Source organism: Engraulis encrasicolus, chromosome 9 (genome assembly GCF_034702125.1).
Source record: "Engraulis encrasicolus isolate BLACKSEA-1 chromosome 9, IST_EnEncr_1.0, whole genome shotgun sequence".
Taxonomy (NCBI): domain Eukaryota; kingdom Metazoa; phylum Chordata; class Actinopteri; order Clupeiformes; family Engraulidae; genus Engraulis; species Engraulis encrasicolus.
The window spans coordinates 26,601,785-26,626,402 of NC_085865.1; the positions used below are offsets into that span (position 1 = coordinate 26,601,785).

Sequence of the window (24,618 nt, forward strand, 5' to 3'; positions counted from 1 at the left end):
TGATGTCATACATGTGGCATGTACTACTGTGAATCAGACTACTGTGCTTCGTTGGATGTTATTCAACGTCAGAGTTAATATAAATGCAGCCTTTATAAGATGCTGTTACCTTTTATACCTCATGTTTCGTACATCATGCAGGGATGATGCATGTATGCAAATGGTGTGGTTTCAAATTCCCAAAAGGTGTCTATGACTCTGAATAATTAACATCCTTAGTTTTTTTGTTTGTCCTAGTTATTGTCCTCTTATTTGTTTCCTGGAATGTGCTTTTCCCTTTTAATGCTTTCAGAGAATGTACAAAGAGGCAGGCATGAAGGGTGTGAGCAAGAATCTGTACTCCCTCCTTCCCGCCACACTGGAAACTGCACATGCAGCTCATGCGTCTGAGCTTCGCAGTGAGGTAAAGTCACGTACCAAAACAACACTGTACAGTATTCTCATGCTGGCCATGCAGTCCCCTCTTCTAATGGTACTAATGTCTAACTCATATCAGCTCCCATATCATTTCCAGTGTCAGTTAGCCCAGTTAGCTATCTAACAATTAAAATTGTCAATGGCTCTTGTCCATATTGCCTGACTTAAGAATTCAGAATCGGAACTCGCAGAGAGTAAAGAACATTTATATTTCTATTTTCCTCATTTGCCAAATGCCAAATATGCCTTCTTCACTCTGCTTCATCTGTAGTTTTTTGTGTTCCCTCACAGGTCAAATACAAAGAGGATGGAAAACTAGAAAACGCCTCCACTATTTACCATGTGATGCCTGATACACTGACCACTGAGTTTGTCAGAGAGGTTACAGAAAGACAAAGTGAGGTAAATCAATTCATTTGTCTCCCTCTCCCCCTCTCTCTCCCCCTTCTCTCCCCGGTCTCACCTCTCTCCCTTAACCTTTCTGTTGTTCTTCTGTTAACTCGCATGCATTCATTTTGGCCTGCAAAAAATTAATGCACCAAAGAAACGGAAGGTAAAATGTTCTAAACACAATTTATGCATATCTGGGTGCTCTAATCAAAGTGACAAGGGTCTTTCATTTGCTATTGTGTATAATATGCATTGTGATTTGTTGTATGTCAGGTGAAGTACAGAGAGAAGGGTAAAAAGGAGGCCTCCACCAGCATCTACTCCCAACTTGCTGAGACTACAGAGACCCAACTGGCCAAGGAGATGTCAGAGCTGCAGAGTGAGGTATGGCCCCATCAAGTTCTTTAGGTAGAGGGTATTGTTTACCGTCCCCTTAGCTATGTGAGGCTTGGTGCTTTGCTGAGAAGCACCTCAGCCATGACTGCTATGGGATTCAAACGTACAACCTTTTGATTCCAAGACCAATTTCTTTTCCATGCCCCAAAGCATGCTGCCTCAATTTGATATGAAACAGAATCTGTTGGAGAATTTAAGCTTTTTTGTCATATATTGTAAGGCAACTCCTCACAGGTACTTACAGCAGTGTTTGTGTTTCAGACCAAGTACAGAGAGGCTGGGAAGAAGGAAGCAGAGTCCTCTCTCTACCATCAGATGCCAGTCACAATGGCAACAGAGCACGCCAAAGAGGCCGGAGAGTTACTCAGTGAGGTGAGTGTCTTAATAATCCTGCACACTTTTTTTAGCGGGAACACATTGTAGGTAATACTGTAGGTGAAGCGAATTCTCCCATTCATACATATGGAAGGAGTTGAACTCAGAGGAGCATAGCCATGTGAAAACTTTGGAAAGTTCAATCCTATACAAATAAAGGGTGAATTTCACTCAAAATTTCACCCAAAACTCAAACCATTCACCCATTCACCATTACGACCTGTTGGCCATTCACCATTCAGTGTCATGGAACACTTCCATATCTCCCAGCTGTTAGACAAGCAGTATGCATATAAGAAAGTTGGCGCAAAGAAATTAGCCTAGACAGTTGAAATTAAAGTAAATAATCTGTTGAATAGTGCTAATCTCATTTTGTATGCGCTTTTCTTCCAGAAAGTGTACAGGGAGGCCGGTAAGAAGGAAGCGAGCAGCTCTCTGTATTCCCAGATGCCAGAGACTTTGGAGATCCAACACGCCAGAGAAGCCTCAGAGCTACTGAGTGAGGTATCAATATGACTCCAGGACTGAAAGACACACACACACACACACACACACACACACACACACACACACACACACACACACACACACACACACACACACACACACACACACACACACACACACACACACACACACACACACACACACACACCGTGTGTTGTTCCCCTGGTGTTCCCCACCAGTCACTGTGGCAGGTAGTTTCTAAAATCTACCAGTCACTGACAATTTGCACCAGTTCATAATCTCATATTCCACCGTTCCAAACATTGTAATGCCAAGTAAGCTCATTTTCTTTTCTTTTTATTATTTTTATGGGCTTTTTGGGCCTTAATTTTGGATAGTACAGTGAAGGTGCAACAGGAAGTGAGAGTGGAGAGAGATGGGGTAGGGTTGGGAAATGACCCCGTCCGGACTGGAACCGGGGTCCCCATGGGCATGCAAGCCCAAGTGTGGGGGGCTTAGCACGCTGCGCCACAGCGCCCCCAAGTAAGCTAATTATATGATCAATACTTTTGTTTCAGAGGTCATAAATTCAATTATTGTGAAGCCAGTAACTCTTTTCATTACCAATTTGCTTAAACCTTTCATGTTGGATGCTGCATATAATTCAGCATTAACCCGGGCGCCTGTAAAAAATAATAATCCATGAAGGTGATGGGTGGGTTGACATATTTCACCTGCCAAAGGCCATATTCACCCGTCACCCGTGGACTGGTGCTAATTTCCATTCCTCACACACACACACACACACAAACAGGCACACGCACGCACGCACGCACGCACGCACACATGCACGCACGCACGCACGCACGCACGCACACATGCACGCACGCACGCACGCACACACACATGCACACAGACAGACACTCATCCACACTATATAATAGAACTATACAGAGTCAGGAACAGCCACACCTGAGAATCACAGATGCAGCTGTACACAGTAAATGGGTTGTCAGTATTTCAGAATAAACATATGAATTCAGATAGAGGATTTACAACACTGTGGAGCAGGGGTCAGGAACCTTTTAGGTGGAAAGAGCCATAAACGGCAAATTTTTAAAAAGAAATTTTCATTAGAGCCATACCATTTTAAAAACACTGAATACAATCAAAAGCATGTAGGCCCTATTTCAATTGAGCCCAACAATTTTAGAGAGTACTGTCAAGTTATTGCTTTTATTGATAAAAGGTAAGTAAAGGATTGCCAAATGTCAAATTCATTGTGGCGAGGTCTGGGAAAATGTTGTATTTCTTAGATGTAATTTCCTGCATTTTCTCACTTTTTTACCTCCCTTGTCCCGTTTCGACTCAATCTGGAATCTGTAGTTTTATTTATAAATATAGGACGATTCCATATTTCAAGGCAACCCTAGATAAGTAAGAGCCATATACAGTTCCCAAAAGAGCCACATGTGGCTCCAGAGCAGTGTTTCCCAACCAGGGGTACGTGTACCACCAGGGGTACGCAAGCAAACTGCAGGGGGTACTTGGACATTTGTAATTTTAGTAAATGTATGGATTTTAGTCACCTTGGGGTAGAGAAAGCGACATACAGTACGAGTTAGGGGGTACTCATGGCACAGCAAAAAGGCTTAGGGGGTACACGCAACAAAAAAGGTTGAGAAACTCTGCCCTAGAGCCATAGGTTCCTGACCCCACGGTCATATTACTCTGCAGTGGAGTCAATAGTGTATTTTCAAATTTACAGTTTATAACATTGAACATAATTAACATAGAAAATGACCATTGAATAAAAATAGCACTATTTGTAAGTGGGCCAAATGTTAATGTAAATGTAAATTTAAGCCTTTAAAGAGTAATTTTAACACAGTACATTTCTGTTCTTATAGGTTAAATACAAAGAGGGGAAGAGGGCCAGATCAGCCTCCATCTACGCAACGATGCCAGACACTCTGGACACTCAGTTTGCCCGTGAGATGACAGAGATGATGAGCGAGGTGATGAGACATGTGCAATGTCACTTTATTTGAAAGTGTTTGTATAAGAGTATCATGGAAAGATCCTGGAAATGAATGAATGAAGCAAAGGAAAGCACCTTTTTCTTTATTTATTTACCCCTGAAACCTTCAGGCAGAGCCATTCTTCAGCAAACATTTGTGGGCAAATAAACGATGAAAAAAATCTGAATATTGCTGTCCTGAGCGTCCTTCATTCATTTATGGTTTATGTGTTGTACTTGTAATACTTTTAAATCTTTTTCAGTTCATATTGATATTGAGTCGATATGGGTTTTCTACACTGTTGTATGTGTGTTCTCCTTCTACCTCCAGAACAAGTATAAAGAGGATGGGAAAAAAAGCGTTTCCTACAGTGTGTACTCACAACTACCAGAGACTGCAGAAATACAGTTTGCCAAAGCTATGGCTGATCTGGCCAATGAGGTATGTCCTAAGTGTGACTGATAGTACTATTTTAACAGTATTTGCAGGCATCCTTTGATTTTAGACAATCCAAACCAAATGGATGTTACAAACCATTTTCCATTCCGCTTAAATATTTGAAGTCACTGATATTTAAATATTTGACATCAAACATTTGAATGGCATAACACAGCTAAATATGGCATGTTAAAACAATACTTGGTTAGTTAAATTCCATGCGACGTCAGAATGAATGGAAATGCACCCTCTCTGGGAATGTATTACTCCCTTAATGGAGCATGTTTTTGTTAGTCATCATTTGCATACAGTACATGGATGCAAATGATCTACTTTTAAACTCCCAAAAGGGCTCCATGATTCTGAATAATTTACCTCCTTAGTTTTTTTTGTCTGTCCTGTCCTAACCCTTGTGCATTTTATGTGTTTCCTGGACTGTTTTCTCCCCTTTGGCGCTTTCAGAGAAAGTACAAAGAGGCAGGCAAGAAGGGGGTGAACAAGTGTCTGTACTCCCTTCTTCCTGAGACCCTGGAAACCATGCATGCCAAAGAGGTGTCCCAACTCTGCAGTGAGGTAACAGTTCATCTGGCAGACATCTCTCCACTGTTCACAACCAACTTACACAGTCCCCTGTGCAAGTAATTCTAACCCATATCATATGCTGTACAATCATTCTCATACCATCTGCAATGCATGCAGTCCATATACAGTATATTGAAAATGCAGGCTTGCTGTGTCTCTGCTTTAGACTGTGGCAACAAGATACAGAACAGTGTTCTAGCCCTTGACGACACCTGCTATTTCCATAGTTTAGGAATTTTGAATCTGGCTAAAAGCATTTGGCTCAGTAAAACACGAAGCAGAGTTTCAGCCACGATGTTAAATATGCCTTCTACATTTTGGTTCATCTGGAGTATTTCTGTTCCTTCACAGGTGAAATACAAGGAGGATGGAAAGCTGGAGAACTCATCAAGTATTTACCATGTGATGCCTGAGACTCTGACCACTCAGTTTAACAAAGAAGTTACAGAGAGGCAAAGCGATGTAAATCTACAATTTTTGTCTGTCGCTGTCTGTTTCCCTCTCTCTCCCGATGTTATGCTTGCTATTCTATTCAATTTCATGCATCTATGTTGCGCTGAAAAAATAACACTTTAAAAGAAGGTGCAATGATCTCTTATTAAACTGTGAAAAACACTTTTGTGTACTTGCAGTACCGGTATGTTCTAATCACAATAAAACAGGTTTGACCTGTGTACCTAGTGTACTCATTAATAGAATCCACAAACAGTACAGCAGTTTAACATGAATTGTGATGTGTTGTATGCCAGGTGAAGTACAGAGAGAAGAGTAAAAAGGAGGCCTCCACCAGCATCTACTCCCAACTTGCTGAGACTACAGAGACCCAACTGGCCAAGGAGATGTCAGAGCTGCAGAGTGAGGTATGACTGTGCCCCTCGTGTCTTTTTGATTCACATAATGTCATGTGGTGCGAAGGCAAGTGGTCCTATGTTTGTGGTTTTGTTTTAGGCCAAGTACAGAGAGGCTGGGAAGAAGGAAGCGGAGTCCTCCCTCTACCATCAGCTGCCAGTCACAATGGAGACACAACACGCCAAAGAGGCTGCAGAGCTACTGAGTGAGGTGAGTGTCTTTAACATCATACATCAACATATCTACCTCCATCATATAGTCAATGGCTGCCAATTTCTTCAAATTAGATATTTAAAACCATTTGAGAAAACACAAAGCCAACGATGGTTCAAGCCTGTTTCAGGTCTATTACAAGTGCCCTCCCTTGCGTTAGTAGTCAGAATTACACAATTAATCAAAATAATAACAATACAATGGGGAAAAAAATGACATCCTAAATGCATTTCTTCCAGAAAGTGTACAGGGAGGCCGGTAAGAAGGAAGCGAGCAGCTCTCTGTATCACCAGATGCCAGAGACTATGCAGACCCAGCATGCCAAGGAAGTCTCTGAGCTACAGAGTGAGGTAATGTCATGACTAGTGCAAGAGGTGACACATACATGACACTGTGTCTCAAGTCACTTACAGTTTACTGACAGTCAGAGGTGACAATAGCAAGTGCATTCTGACAGGATGCACACACACAGCATACAGTAGAAGCTCACAAACTGACATGGCACACATTCTCACTGCTCAATCAGCTTTCATCTACTCACAGCGGCATCATAAACACAGAACCTCTCTGCTTGCAGGTCAAATACAAAGAGAACAAGGGCACATCCTCCTCCATCTACGCAACGATGCCAGACACCCTGGAGACCCAGTTTGCCCGGGAGATGACAGAGATGATGAGCGAGGTGATGAGACAAGTGCAATGACACTTTATTTTAAATCATAATGTTACATAAGATCACTAGCCCGGCTCTCACCAAACCTGTGTATTTCTGCACTGCTCCATCCAACAACAATGGTGGCTCATTTCGAGGAGTTGTGTAACACCTAACAACTGTATTGTAGACGCTACCACATACTGAAAACGGTTTTGAAGGAATTTGTTTGTGGCAAGGATGGACAAATGGTAGATGAAGCCGTGTCCTCCTAAAATGGATCCAATGCACGCTTTCCCAGACCTCCCTTTAGTGGAGCTTGTGAAGCTGTCCGGAACTACAGGGCTGGTGAGAGTCAGACTAGAAGATCACTGTCTGTATGGGTGCTGCAGTTAGCATAGGGATTTGAAAGGAGTTGCCTCAGTCATTTTAGTAATGTTAGCAAAAATCCACTTTCCATTTGAATAGAAGGTCACATTCAGGATCTTGTAGTGTATCCTTAATTTATTTATTAATTTGATGTATTCAACTAAGGCTATCTACTGTATTAGTTGTCCACCAATCTCCAAAATGAAATTGCATTAAACACTGTAATGTAGTGTAAAACATTGCTCTTACTTTCTTCATTTGATGAGTTATCGTTTCCACTGATATTACATTTAATTACTTTGCGCATGTTTCTCTTTCTTCCACCAGAGCAAGTATAAAGAGGATGGAAAAAAGTCTGCTTCCTCCACTGTCTACTCACAGATGCCAGACACAGCAGAAATCCAGTTTGCTAAAGCTATGGCTGATCTGACCAACGAGGTACACTCAAAGTGTGACTGATTTCAGGCATGATTTTCTCCATAATTTTAATATACAGAAAACATATGACTGGAAAGTACAAAATAACTGAACTAAGCTATTTTGTAAAGCAACATGACTATGTGTTCTAGCTGCTACATGACACACTACTAGTTTAGTTTCATATGGCAGAATGGCATATTAAAATCAAGCAATGGTGCTTCTGTGATATGTCATCTAACTTCAGAATCAGTGGAAATGCACCATTTGTGGGAATTAACGGTGTCCTTCTATGGCTTACGTTTTAAGTCTGAATTTGCATGCATACATGCAAATGGTCTGGTTTCAGATTCCCAAAAGATTTCCATGATTCAAAGTAATCCGCTTTCCTGTTTTTTTGTCTGTCCTAGCTGTTGTGCATTTTATGTGTTTCCTGGACTGTTTTCTCCCCTTTGATGCTTTCAGAGAAAGTACAAAGAGGCAGGCAAGAAGGGGGTGAACAAGTGTCTGTACTCCCTTCTTCCTGAGACCCTGGAAACCATGCATGCCAAAGAGGTGTCCCAGCTCTACAGCGAGGTACCAGAGCAAAACAACACCCTTTTCTTCTCTAAAAGCTTGCAAATTGTCTTCTACAGATGGTTCTGACCTATATCTGTATCATCTCCATGCATGGTAGCCTTGTTAGCTGATTTGTTACTTGAAATACAACCTCAGCACTTTCTCTGCAACAATACCTGACATTTTTGTGGCAACCTACTCAGAATTGGAACTTTTGAAGAGAGTCAAGTATCTTTTAAAGTTCTTGCCTTTCTCTTCCTGCTTGATGGTTTATTTTACTAATCTGTCCAGCTCTCGGTCCTTAAGCCTCCATCTTATTCAAACCAGTAAGGTGAGCTCAAAGTACTGGTGTGTGGACCTTTACACTACTTGCCGTGTCATGGTCACACTTCCTGGTTTGCAGGATTCACAAAGCTGATAAGCAGCTTACTGTAACTCATGAGTTGGATGTGCTCTGCAGAAAATATGAGTGCTCATGTTACCTCAAGGGTATGGATATTTCCCATAATTCAACATAATGTATTACGCTAGTTGCCTAGATAAAATGCAAGCTTAATCATTGGAAAGTGAACAAATGACCCTAGAATGTCTCTAGAGTTCTCTTGCATTGTCTGGTTGTAGAGGTAGATCTCCATTGGTTGATGGTGAGAGGAGTGCTGACAAACCATGAGGTGAGGATGAGGAGTGAGATTGCATAGCAAGCCTCAGGGATTTTGCAAGCAGATTTCACTTTAATCCATGAGGGCAAATTAATGTCAAGAGTAGCCCTGTTGCCGTCTGAGTCCCCGTAAGAGCATTACTTATCCGATGCACAGTAGTGAGCGTGCGCTGCCCATCTATTTACAGTGACATGTCTGGGATCAAGGGATGGAAGTGTGTGGTGCTAAGATGTTAAACTGACGTCAGTCAATAGCAAAAAGCAAGGTGTTCTAAAGTTAGATATTAGCATTTTCACACTTGGTCCCTTTCAGCCAAAAGCAAACTCAGACTTGTGACACAGCATTTTCTGTGCATATGTGACTGGGTGTAATCACATAAGGAGAGCTCTAGAGGACCGGGTGTGATCAAAAAGAGGACTGACACCCCATGAAAGCCTAATGGGACAAGAAAGAGCACCTGGTCCTTTTTGTAATACACTCGCAATGTGAACACAGACAGAATGTAGTTCTTTTTCTGTTGGTTCACCTTTTTGTCCACTTACAGAGGACTGAGTTCGGTTCACTTAAAGGGTGAAAATACTCATAAGGACTTTAATCAATATCTCAAACCCATCGGGAAGTAACGCTTGTCCTTGTCAAAAATGGGATTCAGGAGTTAAATCAAGAAGATTCAAAGCTTATTGTTAAATGGTAAAATATAATAAAAAAAGATTTTAAGCAAGTAGATTTTTTAGACAATATGTCAAACATATGATATGTATATGTTTTATCTGGGTTGTGTGTGTTCCTTCACAGGTGAAATACAAGGAGGATGGGAAGCAGGAAAATGCATCAAGTCTTTACCATGTGATGCCTGAGACTCTGACCACTCAGTTTGCTAAAGAGGTTGCAGAAAAGCAAAGCGATGTAAATGAACTTCTCCTTGTCTCTTTCTTTTGCCATCCCTTTTGCGCTCTATATAAATTACAGTACATATGCATCAATTTAAGTGGGAAAAGATTCTGGAACATTCTCCAATTATGTTATATGTAACATAACTTTTTTTAGAATGCGGAAACTAATAGAATAAAATTGGTCTACTTCTTCTCATCAGTAGAGCTACTACAGATCATGTGACATTAATCATGGTGTGTTGTTCTCCAGGTGAAGTATAAAGAGAAGAGTAAAAAAGAGGCCTCCACCAGCATCTACTCCCAACTTGCTGAGACCACAGAGACCCAGTTTGCCAAGGAGATGTCAGAGCTGCAGAGTGAGGTAGGACATCAATAGTCTTTCCTTTGGTAAATACGAGTATTTGTTACAATCTTTGTCAGTGCCAGGACTGGCCTGGGAAGAAAAAAGGCCAGGGCATTTTTGCGTGCCAACCTACGTATAAATCGTACGCCCATCACTAAAAAAAAAAGAAATAGCCAACAGCATTGGCCCCTAAGGATTGTCGGTCCTCCAGGAAATGCCCATGTACATGCACAGAAGAGACATCTGCATTATCAAATACATGTTCTGGTCCTTAATGCTCCATACTGTGTGATGCTGCAGAGATGGAAAGTGTTTCTGTTTGTGTTTCAGGCCAAGTACAGAGAGGCTGGGAAGAAGGAAGCGGAGTCCTCTCTCTACCATCAGATGCCAGTCACACGGGAAACACAACATGCCAAAGAGGCTGCAGAGCTACTCAGTGAGGTGAATGTCTTGACATAGTGTGCACTGAATTCACATGACAACACACAGTTACACACACAGAACCACAAGTTACACATGTGCACGATACCCAAACAAATATAGGCACTCACACATACTGTCTCCAGGAATTGGCTGCTTTGAAGTAAAGCATTATCACTGCTATCGTAAACAGATGTCAGTCAGTGTATCGTCTTGTGAATGCCAATGTTCCTTGTGTGTCAGAGATCAATATCAGGTCTTTGTTGCAGGTGAAATATAAGGAGGCGGGAAAGAAGGAGGCCGCCAGCTCCCTCCACTCCGTCATGGCCGACACCTCACAGATGCAGTTCGCTAAGGAAGTGAAAAACCTGATGAGTGAGGTACAATACAATACAAGCGAGCATTTACACTCTCGATAAGTTTGCTACGAGCCTTAAATGTTAATGCACGAATCATGTCCGTGCACACGTATCCTGCAGCAAGCCTATCGAGGACCTTGCACAAACAGTTACCATAAAACCAGATTTGAGTTTTTGTTTTAATTGTACTTGCTTTTGAATTTTATTCTTATTCTATCCTTCAGACTAAGTACAAAGAAGGCGGAAAGAAGAACAACAGCTCCAGTATTTACTCCCAGCTCCCAGAGACCTCCGAGACTCAGTTTGTCAAAGCCGTCTCTGAACTCCAGAGTGAGGTGGGTCTCACCCATAAACACATGCTTACCCCCCCTCACAGCTGATTATAGTATGCTAAGTAGTGGTATGCTAAGTAGTAGTATGCTAAATGTGCTATTTGTAGCGGTTTACAACACTCACATGCCAGAAAGGGGTTATGGACATGTCACAAGAGGTTAAAGTAAAGTAACACTAAGTAGCTGTTGGTTGTAGATTGTACACTTTGCAGTGTTGATTTAACACTAAGAGAGCAACATCAACACTCAACACAAGTGTTGTTGTAATTAGACCCTCTAAGTGGTATAGCTTGCCATTCCAACCGCACAAAGACGTTATGTTCCTCCAAACTTACTTAGCATGGTTATTGTTCAGTCACCATTGAGGGTGATGAAGCGAATTCAGAACTTCCTTGTGATAGGTTGATAAACTATTGAAATGTTCTTTCGATTAAGGGAACTCCTTAGTGTTGCTTTAAGGACACATGTTAAATTGCTACACTGCTTGTAGCAACAGTAGTAGTAGTAGTCTCATGCAGTAGTAGTAGTAGTAGTAGTAGTAGTAGTCTCATGCAGTAGTAGTCTCATGCTCATACAGTAGTAATAGTTTCTGTTCTTGTTCTTTGTGTTTTTGTGCCGCTTGCTTCTGGACCTTAAGCAAGGTATTGTAGTATTTTTGCACTTAATTGTAGTATGAACTTAGGGCGTAATTCCTCATACAGTACAGTGCAACACCTTGTATGTGTTAAAAGACACCACCTCCTGCCCTGCTCTGTGATCTGCTAAATCCTCGTAAATTGGATCACGGCAAGTGCGGCGAGGGGTTTGTTGCCCTCTTGATCCACTTTGCATGGCTACAGTAGAGAGAGTGTGTGAGCGAGGCACAGTGCTGTTTGGCCTTGACAGTGACCTCACATGGGACTGGGCTAGCTCCAACCGACACATGGTCGGTGACTTCACGACATGTAAAAAAAGGCAGCCTTTCATTACACTCAGCTGCAAGCCCGCAGAGACTCGTGTCTGAGGTAATCCGCTGAACTCTCACTCTGCATTGCTGTTTTGTCTCTTGTTTTTTGTTGTGTTTTTATTAGACTAAATACAAAGAGGCGGGTAAAAAGCAGGCGTCGAATGCCCTCTACCACCAGCTTCCGGAGACCCTAGACACCCAACATGCCAAAGAAGCCTACCAGCTGCAAAGTGAAGTAAGTCGTTTCTAATCTAAAGCGAAACCTTTTGAACCTTAAGTGTGGAAGTGCATTGTAGTGTGTGTATTTGTTTGCTTATACAGTACATCTCTCTGTTCAATTTTCATTCTTATCTCGAACACAATGAGTTCATCTTGTAGTTTTAAGATTTGTAAAGGGATATTGTGTTTGAATTCCTCTCTCCTGTCTTTCTCTTTCTCGTTCACTCTCTGTCTCTCTTGCTGTCGCTCCATTGCTCTGTCGTTCTATCTGGTCTCTCTCCTGTACCATTTCAATTTCTTTTCTTTCTCTATTGCACATTATCTCCTCTCTCCTCCCACTCCTCCTTTTTACTCCCGCCCTTCCTCTCTGTAATTGCTCAGACCCTACCAAATGATCATACAGTATGCTTGCTACATACATATGACACAGCCTGTTCTTGTTCTTTTTCTATTCACTGCTTCGCTCTCCAGCTTAAGTACAAAGAGGGTGGCAAGAAGGAGATCTCCTCCAACCTGTACTCTCTGCTGCCTGAGACTGCTGAGACCCAGTTTGCCAAGCAGCAATCGGAACAGCGCAGCGAGGTAGCCATTCTCACAGCAACTGGGCTCTACGTCTCTGTCTCTGTCTCTGTCTCTGTCTCTGTCTCTGTCTCTGTCTCTGTCTCTGTCTCTGTCTCCGTCTCTGTCTCCGTCTCCGTCTCCGTCTCTGTCTCTGTCTCTGTCTCTGTCTCTGTCTCTGTCTCTGTCTCTGTCTCTGCCTGGCTGTATGTCTCTCTCTCTCTCTCTCCCTTTCTCTCTGTCTGTCTCTCTCTCTCATGTCTGTGCCCAGTCAGCGTGATAAACGCATCCGTTTCCAGTTGAAGGGAGGGGAAAAAAACTGGCGAATGGTGCAAATGGTTCCTAAATTACAACACTCCAAATGAAATCATTTTCAGTTGACTGAATAATGGCCTTCTTTGCCACAGTAGTTAAGTGCCTGCAAACCGTATTCTCTGAGGCACAGGAACTGTGTTGCCCAAGCATGCAACTTCTCACGCAAAGCTAGCAATTAAAAAATATTGAAATGGAACACTTATTGCATTGGTTTTGTCTGCAATAAAGCTAATTAAATACAACAATTGAGTGTGCTTGTTGTCACATAGATGCACTGACGTTGTTATATATGCCAAGAAATATCTATAACTCTGGTTCATATTCACATCTTTACTCAAGAACAAGAAATTAGCGTTAAGCTTTTTAAAATTGATTTACTTTTTTCATGTTTTATGTTGTATTTTCTCACTTTTTCTTGTCCTCTCCTCCAAGTCGAAGTATAAAGAAGACATGAAGGATAACTCCTCCACCCTCTATTCCGTTCTTCCCGAGACCATTGAGACAAAGTTCGCTAAAGAGAAAGGAGAGATGTATAGTGAGGTAAGGTACCTGCAAACACTCTGCACCATTACTCCACCTAACTCTGCACCACAATTCTCTTCTCTTTGCATTTTTTAAATTATGGCTCCATTTACTGTAGTCTAACCATTATGGGTTTTATTGACAGTATGTCCTACTGTAAGTGTAACCATTATAACTTTTGTGTATGGCTTACATTAAGTGTACCACAAGGTACTGCTAATCCCTGTGTGTGTAGTATGTGCCTTGGCATAAAATACTCTTACATAACTTTTTGTGTGCAGTGGAGAGCCTGCTGTGTTTGAACGTTGAGGAAACCATGGTGTTATTTATTTTCGTCCGTGTTTGTGCCCGCAGGCGAAGTATAAAGAGGCCAGTAGGAAGGAGGCCTCCACCTCGTTGTACCATACGCTGCCAGAAACACTGGAGACTCAGCATGCTAAAGAGGCCTATCAACTTCAGAGTGAGGTGAGCTCACCTGTGTGTGTGTGTGTGTGTGTGCGTGTGTGTGCGTGTGTGTGTGTGTGTGTGTGTGTGTGTGTGTGTGTGCGCGCGCGCGCGTGCGTGCGCATGCGTGCGTGTGTGCTTGCGTGTGCGTGCGGGCACGCACTTGTGTGTGCGGTTGCGTGTGTGTGCGCATGTGTGTGCGCATGTGTGTGCGCATGTGTGTGTGTGCGTGTGTGTGTGTGTGTGTGTGTGTGTGTGTGTGTGTGTGTGTGTGTGTGTGTGTGTGTGAGTGAGTGAGTGTTGACCGAAGTGGGTTGTGCATGGAATATTTTTGTGCCAAAATGAATAAAGAACGTAAATACAAATGGCTTCCATTTACATTCAACTGCATTAAATCATTGGCTTTCACACTTTCTGCTTTAAAAATGAAGCTGACTCAGTTCATTTTTAGATGGCCTCGGATAGAATTTATTATTAATCTTAAATCAGCATGCTCTTTATTCTCCTCGTTCATTCATCACTAGAGATGCACCGGATCCAAGATCCGGTTCCGGATCTGGCAGGATAATAGGGTTTTCAACAGGATCCGGATCCGGTTCCGGTAGCCGAGGCTTTTCAGTCAAAATAGTTTGAGCCAACGTGATAAAAAGGGCCCACGTGTGTGAGTAGGCTATGTGTTTCAACCCTTTTGTAGGATCCAGTATCCGGTTCCGGATCCGGCAGGATCTTAAGCAGTGGATCCGGTATCCGGCAGGATCCTAAAAATCAGGATCCGGTGCATCTCTATTCATCACTATGCATCCACTTGGCTTGCCGCTTGGCTTGCACTGCAGTGCTTCTCGGTCTTGGAACAGATGAATATTGGAGGATGTTTGTTTTTGTGTTCCTGTGTTGTGGTCCACAGGTGGTGTACAAGGGGGGGAAGGGGGACTTCAAAGGCTCCACGTACACAATGCTCCCCGACACCCTGGAGACCAGCTTCGCCAGAGAGATGACTGAACTTCAGAGCGATGTAAACACGCCTTTCTCTACCAGAAAAGAAAAAACACTGTTTCAGTGTAATGTCTTTGAGGTTTCCTGGTCCTCTAGGTCATGATAGCCAAATGGAGTCAAGTTAAGACTGTGCTTCTTTTTGGAGTCTCAATTTACATCTGGACGCATGTTAACGGCTGATTCATGTGACACCTTTTGTCACATGAGAAGTGGTTTTCAGATCAGTTGTTAACCTGAAATGTAATATAATATAAAACTGAGGACTTCAGGATGAAAGGCCTTTAGGATGTGCCTAATAAACAATTTCCGCTTGCCTTCATCATAGGTTATTGGATAATGATATCATAACATGGCACGCCTTCATACCAAATTGTGAATAAAAACAAACACTCATAGAGGCAGAGGGTCACACAATCAGTTTTTGCAGGAAGACATGATTGTACTGCATACAAACCTCTGACACATGTATACGTCAGAAATCTGATATATTTGTTGTTTGTAGAATTAGCTGTTCTGTATTGCTTTTGCGTATATAATGCTTACCTCGCACGAAGAAGAGAGTGACATTCTTTTCTGTGTGTGCTTTAGAACAAGTATAAAGAGCGTGGAAAGAGGGAGATGAATGTCAGCATCTACTCTCAGCTGCCCGAGACCAACGAGACTCAGTTTGTCAAAGCTGTGTCTGAGGTGGTATCTGAGGTAAGGACCCACTTCACTGTCTGGCATTTACAAAGTACATTGGGGCTACTAACCACAACAACAACAATAATCATCATCATCATCGTCATCATAAAGGATAATCACCATTGAAATAGTTCTGGACCTAAACTCGTCTAAATCACTGTCAGTATCCTGATAAGTGCCAAAATCATTAAAATCATCACTGGAAAATCATTGCAGAAATATTGATCATGACGAAAATCATTTAACAAAATGCTGGTAGACATTATGGAACTCACCAAGGATAAATCATTATTCAAACCTACAGTATAAGAATAAATCAGTTTTGTTAATTCATAAACGCAACCATTTTTTGTTTTGTTTTACTTCAATGTCATTCAGTTTGGCTAGTTCCTTTGGATGACTGGCTGTTACTTACTTTCTTTTCAGACAAAATACAAGAAAGTGGGCCACAACAAGATGCCTGCATCACAGTACTCGACCATGCCAGAGACTCTGGCTACCCAGCATGCTAAACATGCATCTGAACTTCAAAGTGAGGTGAGTTTCTCCTTCTCAACGCCTCTCAAGCAGTCTCTATTCACCTTCCCTCTCTTCCCCTCTCTCTGTTCTTTTTTTACACCCCCACCCCCCTCTCTCTTGTACCCTCCAACAAACATGCATCCACAACCTAGACACACATGCTCAGATGTGTGGTACACACCCTTTTTGATTTTCTGCCTCCATTTGTCATTCTTTTTCACTCTGTCTGTTCTGGGCAAAAAATGCCCAAAGCATTCTATTTCACCACTCCCTGATGTATGTAAGAGCAGGGAAAGTGAATAATGTTATAAATGGGTTCACACTTTGCTCATCATGCTTGATGTTGCTGTGTGATAGATATAATAAGATCTTTCCAGGTTGTATAGCAAGGTATTTCCAGTGGTCAACAAATTGTTCCACTAGCAAAATGGTGTGCACTAAAAGGCAACATTATCACAGTCACTAGTAATATGGCACTATTAATTTAAGTACACAAGCAACCACAGTCATGATACCTCTGTCACTCAGTAAGAAGAAGTGTACTGCCATTTGGAGCCGAGCTGAATTGAGTTTATGATTCTTGTGTTCTGCAGCTGAAGTACAAGGAGGGTGGTAAGAAGAAGATGTCTCAGTGCCAGTACTATGTCATGCCAGAGACGGCACAGACACAACTGGCCAAAGACATCACAGAGCTACAGAGCGATGTGAGTATTAATGCCGTTGCCCTATTTGTTTTTGTGTCTGTGTCTTTCTCTCTCCCTCTCTATCTCTCTGCCTCCCTGCCTGCCTTTCTATCTCTTTGTCTCAATATCTGTGTCAAGTGGTCTTTTGATCACTGTCTTTCTGTCGTTCTACCTCTGCCTCGCTCTCTTTCGGTCTCTCTTTCTTTTGCCCTCACTGTGTGAGTCCCACATTTCTCTGGACTGTGTGAACGAGACACATGTTTTATCGTGTGTCCAAATGAAATCATCTAATATTGATGTCTGGAGATGTTTGATTACATATTAATCCTTCCAGTTTCTCTCTTTGAGATGTGTCATTTCCACTGACCAGACAGAAGAGACAATCAAATATTCATTTGTGAAGCCCCCTTTCCAAATTTGGAGAGTGTTTTTAAAATATGCATGAAGTCCAATGCATGTTTTTGCCGTATTAGGTCAAGTATAAGGAAGGAGGCAAGAAGGACATCTCCACCAGCCTTTACTCAACGCTACCAGAGACGTCAGACACCCACTTTGCCAAGCAGATGTCCGAGATGCAGAGCGAGGTACATATGTAAATACGGCATCAACACTAATCATAAGGCTGGGCACATTCATTAAAAAAATATAATCAAAACTGACACTGGCATCGGTTCACATCAGGTGAATTAGTCAGGCTCCTGGCAATTAATGTTAGTGTTAATTGTAAACGTCAATGTAATTAAACATACTTGATTAATTATTTCTTAAGCTTCTGTGCGTGCATACAAGGTTGAACCTAACGTTTAAAATAACTAAACACAAAAGTAAAATGTTAGATTGATGCTTGTTGCATTTCATTAATTGTTTGGATGCTTGACTGATTGATTTATTGATTGATTGATTGATTGATTGATTGGTTGATTGATTGATATTTTATTCATGGATATAGTCTAGAAAATGTACGTACATATCAAACATCCCAGGTTTAACATGCCACATTAAAATAAGCTTTGGCCAAGATGAGGCACATGAGTCATCATCCTGCTCTCCCTCTTCCCTCCACTTCTACTCAGCAATCAAGTCTTTTCCTGCCCTCTCTTCATTCAGCCAATAATTTCATATTTCAACTTCATCTGCTTTCCTGCCATGAATTGATTTGTTAAAATCTGTCATTGGAGCCACTATGTGACTGTGCCGTTCACACAGATGAGTAGGGCATTTGCCCAGTAGACCAATGGTCCCTAGGGTTTTTTTGTGTTTTTTTTGTTTGCATGTTTCAATGTGCCTCATAGATACCATCCTACAATTTAGATGGGGCGGCCCATGATGCAGCCTCAGCATATACTGGGTGGAGGGGTTGAGTGGGTGGTCTTTGCCAAAAATGCAAAAAGTCAAAGAATGCACGCACATCAGTGGCACAGGTGCTGGACCAACTATAAGATAACTGTAAAGAAAATAAAGGTTAAATTTTGGGAGCATCAATCAGTGTTGCGGACCTTTATTTTCTTTACACTTTGCCAAAAATGCCCGGGCCGTTTTTTGTTGTTGTCCACAATCTAGCCCTGCTTTCATCTGTTTACTTGGCACACTTCCAGTATCCACTCGAGCATCCTGCTGTGCAGAGCTTGTAATCCGCGTGTCCTCTCCTCTCCACTGATCAGGAGTCCTTACTATTAATTACCGACATTTTAATAACCTATGCACACTGCATAAAGTGTGTGTGTGTGCGTGCGTGCGTGGGTGCGCCTGTGTGTGTATGTCTGTGTATGTGTGTGTGTGTGTGTGTGTGTGTGCGTGTGTGATGGTTGGTTTATATGCTGAACAAGTGTGTATATTACTGTCTCTGTGTGTATTTATCTAAACTGACCACCGTGGTGTCTTGCAGAATAAGTACAAGCAGGAGGGGAAGGAGGAGGCCTCTTACTCTCTGTACCATCAGCTCCCAGAGACCCTGGAGATGCAGCACGCCAGGGAGGCCTACCAGCTTCAGAGTGAGGTAAGGGTGTGTGTGTGTGGCGTGCCTACCTTTGTACGTGTGTACGTACTTGTATTTTATGTACTCTCTCAGCAAATCAGATGAAGGATGATGTGTGTGTGTGTGATTTGTTAAGAGAAGCTGAAATCATCTTTGCACCTACATGTACATTTACATACAAAGTCAGTCCAATTTTTGCTTTTAAAATGCAAGAAGAAACCTCTTCTTGTAATTTGGAGACGTGGAAGAGGGGGAAGGGTTAGCCTATCTGGTCAAACACAGACATAGGTTGGTCTATTTATGGCTGATAAGACCTAGATGAACCAATGAATGCAAAGCATTGTGAGAGCCTGCTGTTTAGAGGGTGGAAAATCACCCAATCACCTTAGCTGAACTGAAAACACTCCTAACTCTACTACTACATCCTTGATATCCACTCTCTTACTTCTAACCTACATATAGAGCAGGTTGGCAGCTTTCCCATTGTTTATGCCTTGTAGGCATGTAAATGCAAGCTTTCTTTTTCAGCTGGATGAGGTTCAAATCTAAGCTGTGTGTGTGTGTGTGTGTGTGTGTGTGTGTGTGTGTGTGTGTGTGTGTGTGTGTGTGTGTGTGCATGCATGCTTGTGCATGCGTGTGCGGGCGTGGGTGTGCGTGTGAGTGCACGTTTGTGTGTGTGCTTCCGTTTGTCTGCTTGTGTGCATTTTCTTGTATTTTCTAGTCTAAGTACAAAGAAGCCGGAAAAAAAGAAGCAACTACCTCCCTCTACCATCATTTGCCTGAAACACTTGAGACGCAGCACGCCAAAGAAACCTCTAAGCTAGTCAGCAATGTAAGTATGTCACTCAGGATGCACAAACACTCTTTAGATGTACAAAGTGTTATTCGGTGCCACGTTTAGATCCCTAGCGGTTTCATATACGTATTATTGAGAAGTGGGCGTTTTTATGACCTAGTAAATGCCATAAGCCAATGTTTAGACAGTGCAGCCAGCCAGTACACATTATATTCCTTTTTTCCTCTCTGAATATGTGTCAATGAATGAATGAATGAATGAATGAATGAATGAATGAATGAATGAATGAATGAATGCATTTCACCCAAGTGCAAGAGACATGGCAATGCATAGCTCTTCAAATTGTTATTGGCCTGTGAGTGTGCACACACACATGCTTTTGTGTGTGTAGTGCACTGTGTTTTTTTTTTTTAGCTTCGCACGTCATTATTGTGTCTCCATAAAATCCCTGTTGTCTGCTTGTCCCCAGATCAAGTACAAGGAGGATGTAAAGAAGGAGCAGTCATCCTCCCTCTACTCTCAGCTGCCCAACACCTTGGAGCTGCAGTTCGCCAGGGAGGTCACAGAACTGCAGAGTCAGGTGGGTCTGTGCAAACGCTCGCCCGCACTTCAGATCGATACCGGCGCTGGATTAGAGTGGAGTGGAGTAGAGCGGCTCTCTGATTTAAGGCATCCAGAGTTGTCAGGTTTAGAGGAGGGCGTCTGGGTCATGTTTTAAAGTGGAAATGAAGCAGTGACCTAATATAGGGGTCTATAACACCAGTAAGATAAGCCAGCAAATATATATATTTTTTTGAAGTCTGAAATTTAAGCCGTTAATAAAAAAATAAAGCACAAACACGTAACGTTTCTGTTAACGTTTCCAGCCAACAGCGGGTGACGTCACGCGAATGGTAGCAGAGAGATTCTAGAATGAGAGGGGACATATGGCGGCCATCTTGGTGACGCCTCCGGGGTGCTATTTCGCGATTAAGTAGACCAGATCTGAGAGTCAATGGGAAAAATGAATGGGGAAACTGAGTATAGGACGGAGGGGAACCCAGCGGTTGTGAAAACCATATGGTTGAAACGACCGCGAAAAACTGATCAATCTAGACTACTTGGTTGTGTCATACGAGTCAAAATAAAGCTTTTTGAGCCACTTTTCTCACGGTTTTTTTGACAGAGCGCAGGCGCAGTAGTTCCATAACGGCACGAGAGCAACGGCTTTTCAAAACTGAGCATGTGCATAATTTCGCGTGCGCCGATGCAGCCAGATGATTGGATCACTGGCAACGCAGCTCAGCAGGCACATTGGCTCTTGTTACCAGAAAGGCGGGAGATGTGCGGGTAGACGCCATATTTGCGTTACGAATCTTCACCGTTAATTTCTATGTACCTGTTCTATCTCCTCTTACTAGAATATTTCTGATGGTAGTCTCCTATTCTAATGCTGTTATGATAGTAGTGAATTAAACATTTGGGACTTGCGTGGCTGATTATGAGCTTATTTGCTTAACCCAAATGAAGCAAGAATATGTGTTTGGGTGGGACAGAACAAATATGAGGCATGAAGGCAGACAAGACATCCCATCACATGAACCACAGGTAAACAAGCAGCTTTTTTTTGCTAAGGTGACAAGTCGCTAACACATTTTGGTATGAGCCAACATGATCACTATTCATAATCGTGCGATGTCGTGCAATGTTGCAGTTCCCTACCTTCATCTTCCGATGATTTCGCCAACATTTTCCTTAGGCTACTTTGACATCTCCGTGCCCACGTTTATCGGTGTTATCCAGTCAACAATAATCCAAGGCAACAACGCTATTCCAGCCAGTTTGAGGATGCATCCGCGACTTCAATAACATAATAATTTACTACAATAGATGCAGCTACTTTAAGCATGCCATAACTTAATGTAGGCCATGATAGTTTAACGTGTCATTTCCCGTGGCATCAACTTCAAATCCCCAAAGCTCCTCCAACTCCGAGAGCGAGACGAGAGAGGGGATGGGATAGCCACACACACAGGCTGCGTCCCTTCCCTTCACAAAGCTTTCCAAACTTCCGCCAATTTTGCAAGTTATTTTCTATTACTGAATTGAACCACATAGCCAATTTAAAGACATGGGCTTTCAGATTAGCGTCCAACAATGCAGGAAAAAGACGTTATTGGTGACGGTCTGTCACTACAAACCTATGAGATCGAGCAGCCCCAGTCCTGACTCCTGTCCTATGGTGAATGCAATGGGTGGATGGCTGCAGCTATCCCACCATGCTCGTAGCAAAGGCTTTTTGACACAAAGTGATAATGACACTTGGCATTTCTCTTTCATCTGATAGTAGGTATATAACATAGAAAACCCAGGGACAATGTAAAATGAACCCCTCGTCCTTCTTCAATTTTACTGCCACGATTAGAGTCAGTTAGCGCTGTAGTTAGCACACGCTAACGTTAAGTGAATGGAAGGCTACATTAGCCACCAAGTTCTACCATTCGCGTTACGTAGGCGGCGAACATGGCTGCGCCCTTGTGGCGAAACTCGGTAATAACATGTCATTTTTCAGCAAAACTACTTAAAAGTGCAGTTCAATGAACATCCATTCGTTTATGAAAATATATAAGCCGCCAAAAAATTATAATAGTTGTCAGTGCTTCATTTCCACTTTAAGAACTTCAAGCTTAATCTCGTTTATGAACCAAACAGGTGCATATTCCTCTGAGAACATTGTGGGAGATATGCAAAAAATTGCTTGTTTTTATAATTGATACCGGAACCGGAGTGGAGTGGAGCTCTCTGTGTCTTATTTAAAGCTACAAGAACTGTCAGGTTAGAGAGTGGTCTGAGCTGTGTTTTAAAATGACCTGATGAGAAGTCTCCCTATATGTGATGTATGTAAAGGTCTTGGCCAAGTTTTAAAAAAATACCCTAAAGCTTAGTCTCCCTTACGAACAGTACAAGGGCAACCATTGTGAACAGTGAGTAATGTAAGACATGTGCAATTTTGTTTTATAACATCCAAGTATTTTTGATCTATTTTGTTTATACATTAATAGATTTTACCAGAGAAAGTAACATTCAGTTGTACAACAGGCAATGGGTCACACTGCTCAAGACAAACTAATGGAAATCATCCTTTCAAAACATTGTTATTTCCACCACAGTTGGTACACATGGCCATACAAGAAGTTCATGTTATTATCTACATATATGTGTGTTTTTCTTTGGATTTATTGTGTTATTTATCTTCTCCAGACAAAGTACAGAGAGAGCGGCAAGAAGAACCACAGCTCCAGTATTTACTCCCAGCTCCCAGAGACCTCCGAGACTCAGTTTGTCAAAGCCGTCTCTGAACTCCAGAGTGAGGTGGGTGATGAAATGTTTCACCTCCACCGCCACCCATGTCATCGTTTAGTTTTCCAGACTCTTTCATCTCCCTCATCTCACACTGAGCAGTGAAAGGGCGCACAGTGTTTCGTCATTATCTACCTGTACGGGACACAGACAACAAAGTCCAAATCATGATATATTATTTTACGATCGTCAGTTGACAAGATGCTTGAAACACAGGTTCAACACAGGTTCTAAAAAAATATATTTCATCAGATGAAGCCTTTGATGGTTTTGATCAGAATGAAAAGAAAGAAATTATTCAGATGTGAGAGGTGATTGGTGTAGAGCCCTTCAGTGGCAAGGATCCAGAGCGATCGTTCTCATTTGTGGAACAACAGTCAACCCTCTGCATGAGAGAACTAGTGGGAAAAGGTGTGAGAGAAAAGAAAAACAATGTGTCAACACAATACATTTGCTACTTTTCGATACTCATCCTTACTTCATTCTTACTTTGTGCTGTAATTGCCTTCTATAATGAGGGGTGGTACGATTGATGGAAGCATTTTTTATACATAGTGAATATCATTTACGCATGGTTCCAATGAGACTTGCCATGCTTTTACAACACACCACGCTGTTTTTGCTGTGCTGTCTAGGCAGCAATGTATTTGTTATTTTTTCCTTAACGGTTGTTATCAAGCTTAATTTATGTTTTATATTTTCAACATAACACTGATGGATGGTAGCACTGAATTGCATTACAGTGCCGCAAGCAGGCTTAAAAATAAATAAATCCAAATTGAAAATTGAGGAACATACTTGTATATCAACTGCTGCTGATGTGATCTTCTTCTACTGTGCTTTCAGAATAAATACAAGGAGGCAGGTAAGAAGCAGGCATCCACGTCCCTCTACCACCATCTACCCGAAACACTGGAGACCAAACACGCCAAGGAGGCCTATCAGCTCCGCAGCGAGGTCAGCTCACTACCACTTCACATGTTTACTGTATACTACTCATTGTATTTTTTAAAAGGTTTATAGCCTTGATATCGTTTTTAAGGCTCATTTCATGTTTAGGATCGATATTCAGTGAATCCTGTTATCTCCAAAGGGCCAACTCTTTAAGAGAACTTCATTATAAGATCATAAACAGCCAAATGTATTTCGTCTCCAAACATCAGAGCTGACAGCATCATTTGTGGGAGAAGTGACATTACGACATTTCTGTATTATCTTCCCAGATAAAGTACAAGGAGAAGGGTAAGAAGGGCGCATCCTCTTCTCTCTACTCCCAGCTCCCTGAGACCACCGAGACCCAACTGGCCAAGGAGCTGTGTGACATCTACAGCGAGGTACTTCAGATCTGCTCAACCCCCTCTCTAGCACCGTAACAGTGTAGTGAGCGCTCTCGTCAACCCCCTCTCTCTAGCACTATACCAGTGCAGTGGGCAGTCAGTCTGTTCTATTGTATTGTGTCCAGACACTTGTTGGGGATGGCTCACAACACAGTACG

At 42.2% G+C, this 24,618-nt stretch overlaps 1 protein-coding gene across 5 annotated transcripts in view; it reads left to right on the forward strand.

Annotated features, from left to right (window-relative positions):
• LOC134455653 (nebulin-like) overlaps window positions 1–24,618 on the forward strand; it is an 88,750-nt gene that overhangs the window by 22,378 nt on the left and 41,754 nt on the right. For all 5 annotated transcript variants that reach the window (XM_063206861.1, XM_063206859.1, XM_063206863.1 and 2 more), the window contains 35 exons: window positions 293–403; window positions 709–819; window positions 1,081–1,191; window positions 1,465–1,575; window positions 1,972–2,082; window positions 3,936–4,043; window positions 4,377–4,487; window positions 4,947–5,057; window positions 5,418–5,528; window positions 5,816–5,926; window positions 6,015–6,125; window positions 6,368–6,478; window positions 6,706–6,810; window positions 7,477–7,587; window positions 8,032–8,142; window positions 9,579–9,689; window positions 9,927–10,037; window positions 10,350–10,460; window positions 10,709–10,819; window positions 11,023–11,133; window positions 12,201–12,311; window positions 12,767–12,877; window positions 13,601–13,708; window positions 14,045–14,155; window positions 15,039–15,146; window positions 15,716–15,826; window positions 16,238–16,348; window positions 16,924–17,034; window positions 17,487–17,597; window positions 18,899–19,009; window positions 19,710–19,820; window positions 20,254–20,364; window positions 23,025–23,135; window positions 23,970–24,080; window positions 24,347–24,457. In XM_063206861.1, coding sequence (XP_063062931.1) covers window positions 293–403; window positions 709–819; window positions 1,081–1,191; window positions 1,465–1,575; window positions 1,972–2,082; window positions 3,936–4,043; window positions 4,377–4,487; window positions 4,947–5,057; window positions 5,418–5,528; window positions 5,816–5,926; window positions 6,015–6,125; window positions 6,368–6,478; window positions 6,706–6,810; window positions 7,477–7,587; window positions 8,032–8,142; window positions 9,579–9,689; window positions 9,927–10,037; window positions 10,350–10,460; window positions 10,709–10,819; window positions 11,023–11,133; window positions 12,201–12,311; window positions 12,767–12,877; window positions 13,601–13,708; window positions 14,045–14,155; window positions 15,039–15,146; window positions 15,716–15,826; window positions 16,238–16,348; window positions 16,924–17,034; window positions 17,487–17,597; window positions 18,899–19,009; window positions 19,710–19,820; window positions 20,254–20,364; window positions 23,025–23,135; window positions 23,970–24,080; window positions 24,347–24,457 — 3,870 coding nt within the window. The remainder of the gene's footprint in view (window positions 1–292; window positions 404–708; window positions 820–1,080; window positions 1,192–1,464; window positions 1,576–1,971; window positions 2,083–3,935; window positions 4,044–4,376; window positions 4,488–4,946; window positions 5,058–5,417; window positions 5,529–5,815; window positions 5,927–6,014; window positions 6,126–6,367; window positions 6,479–6,705; window positions 6,811–7,476; window positions 7,588–8,031; window positions 8,143–9,578; window positions 9,690–9,926; window positions 10,038–10,349; window positions 10,461–10,708; window positions 10,820–11,022; window positions 11,134–12,200; window positions 12,312–12,766; window positions 12,878–13,600; window positions 13,709–14,044; window positions 14,156–15,038; window positions 15,147–15,715; window positions 15,827–16,237; window positions 16,349–16,923; window positions 17,035–17,486; window positions 17,598–18,898; window positions 19,010–19,709; window positions 19,821–20,253; window positions 20,365–23,024; window positions 23,136–23,969; window positions 24,081–24,346; window positions 24,458–24,618) is intronic.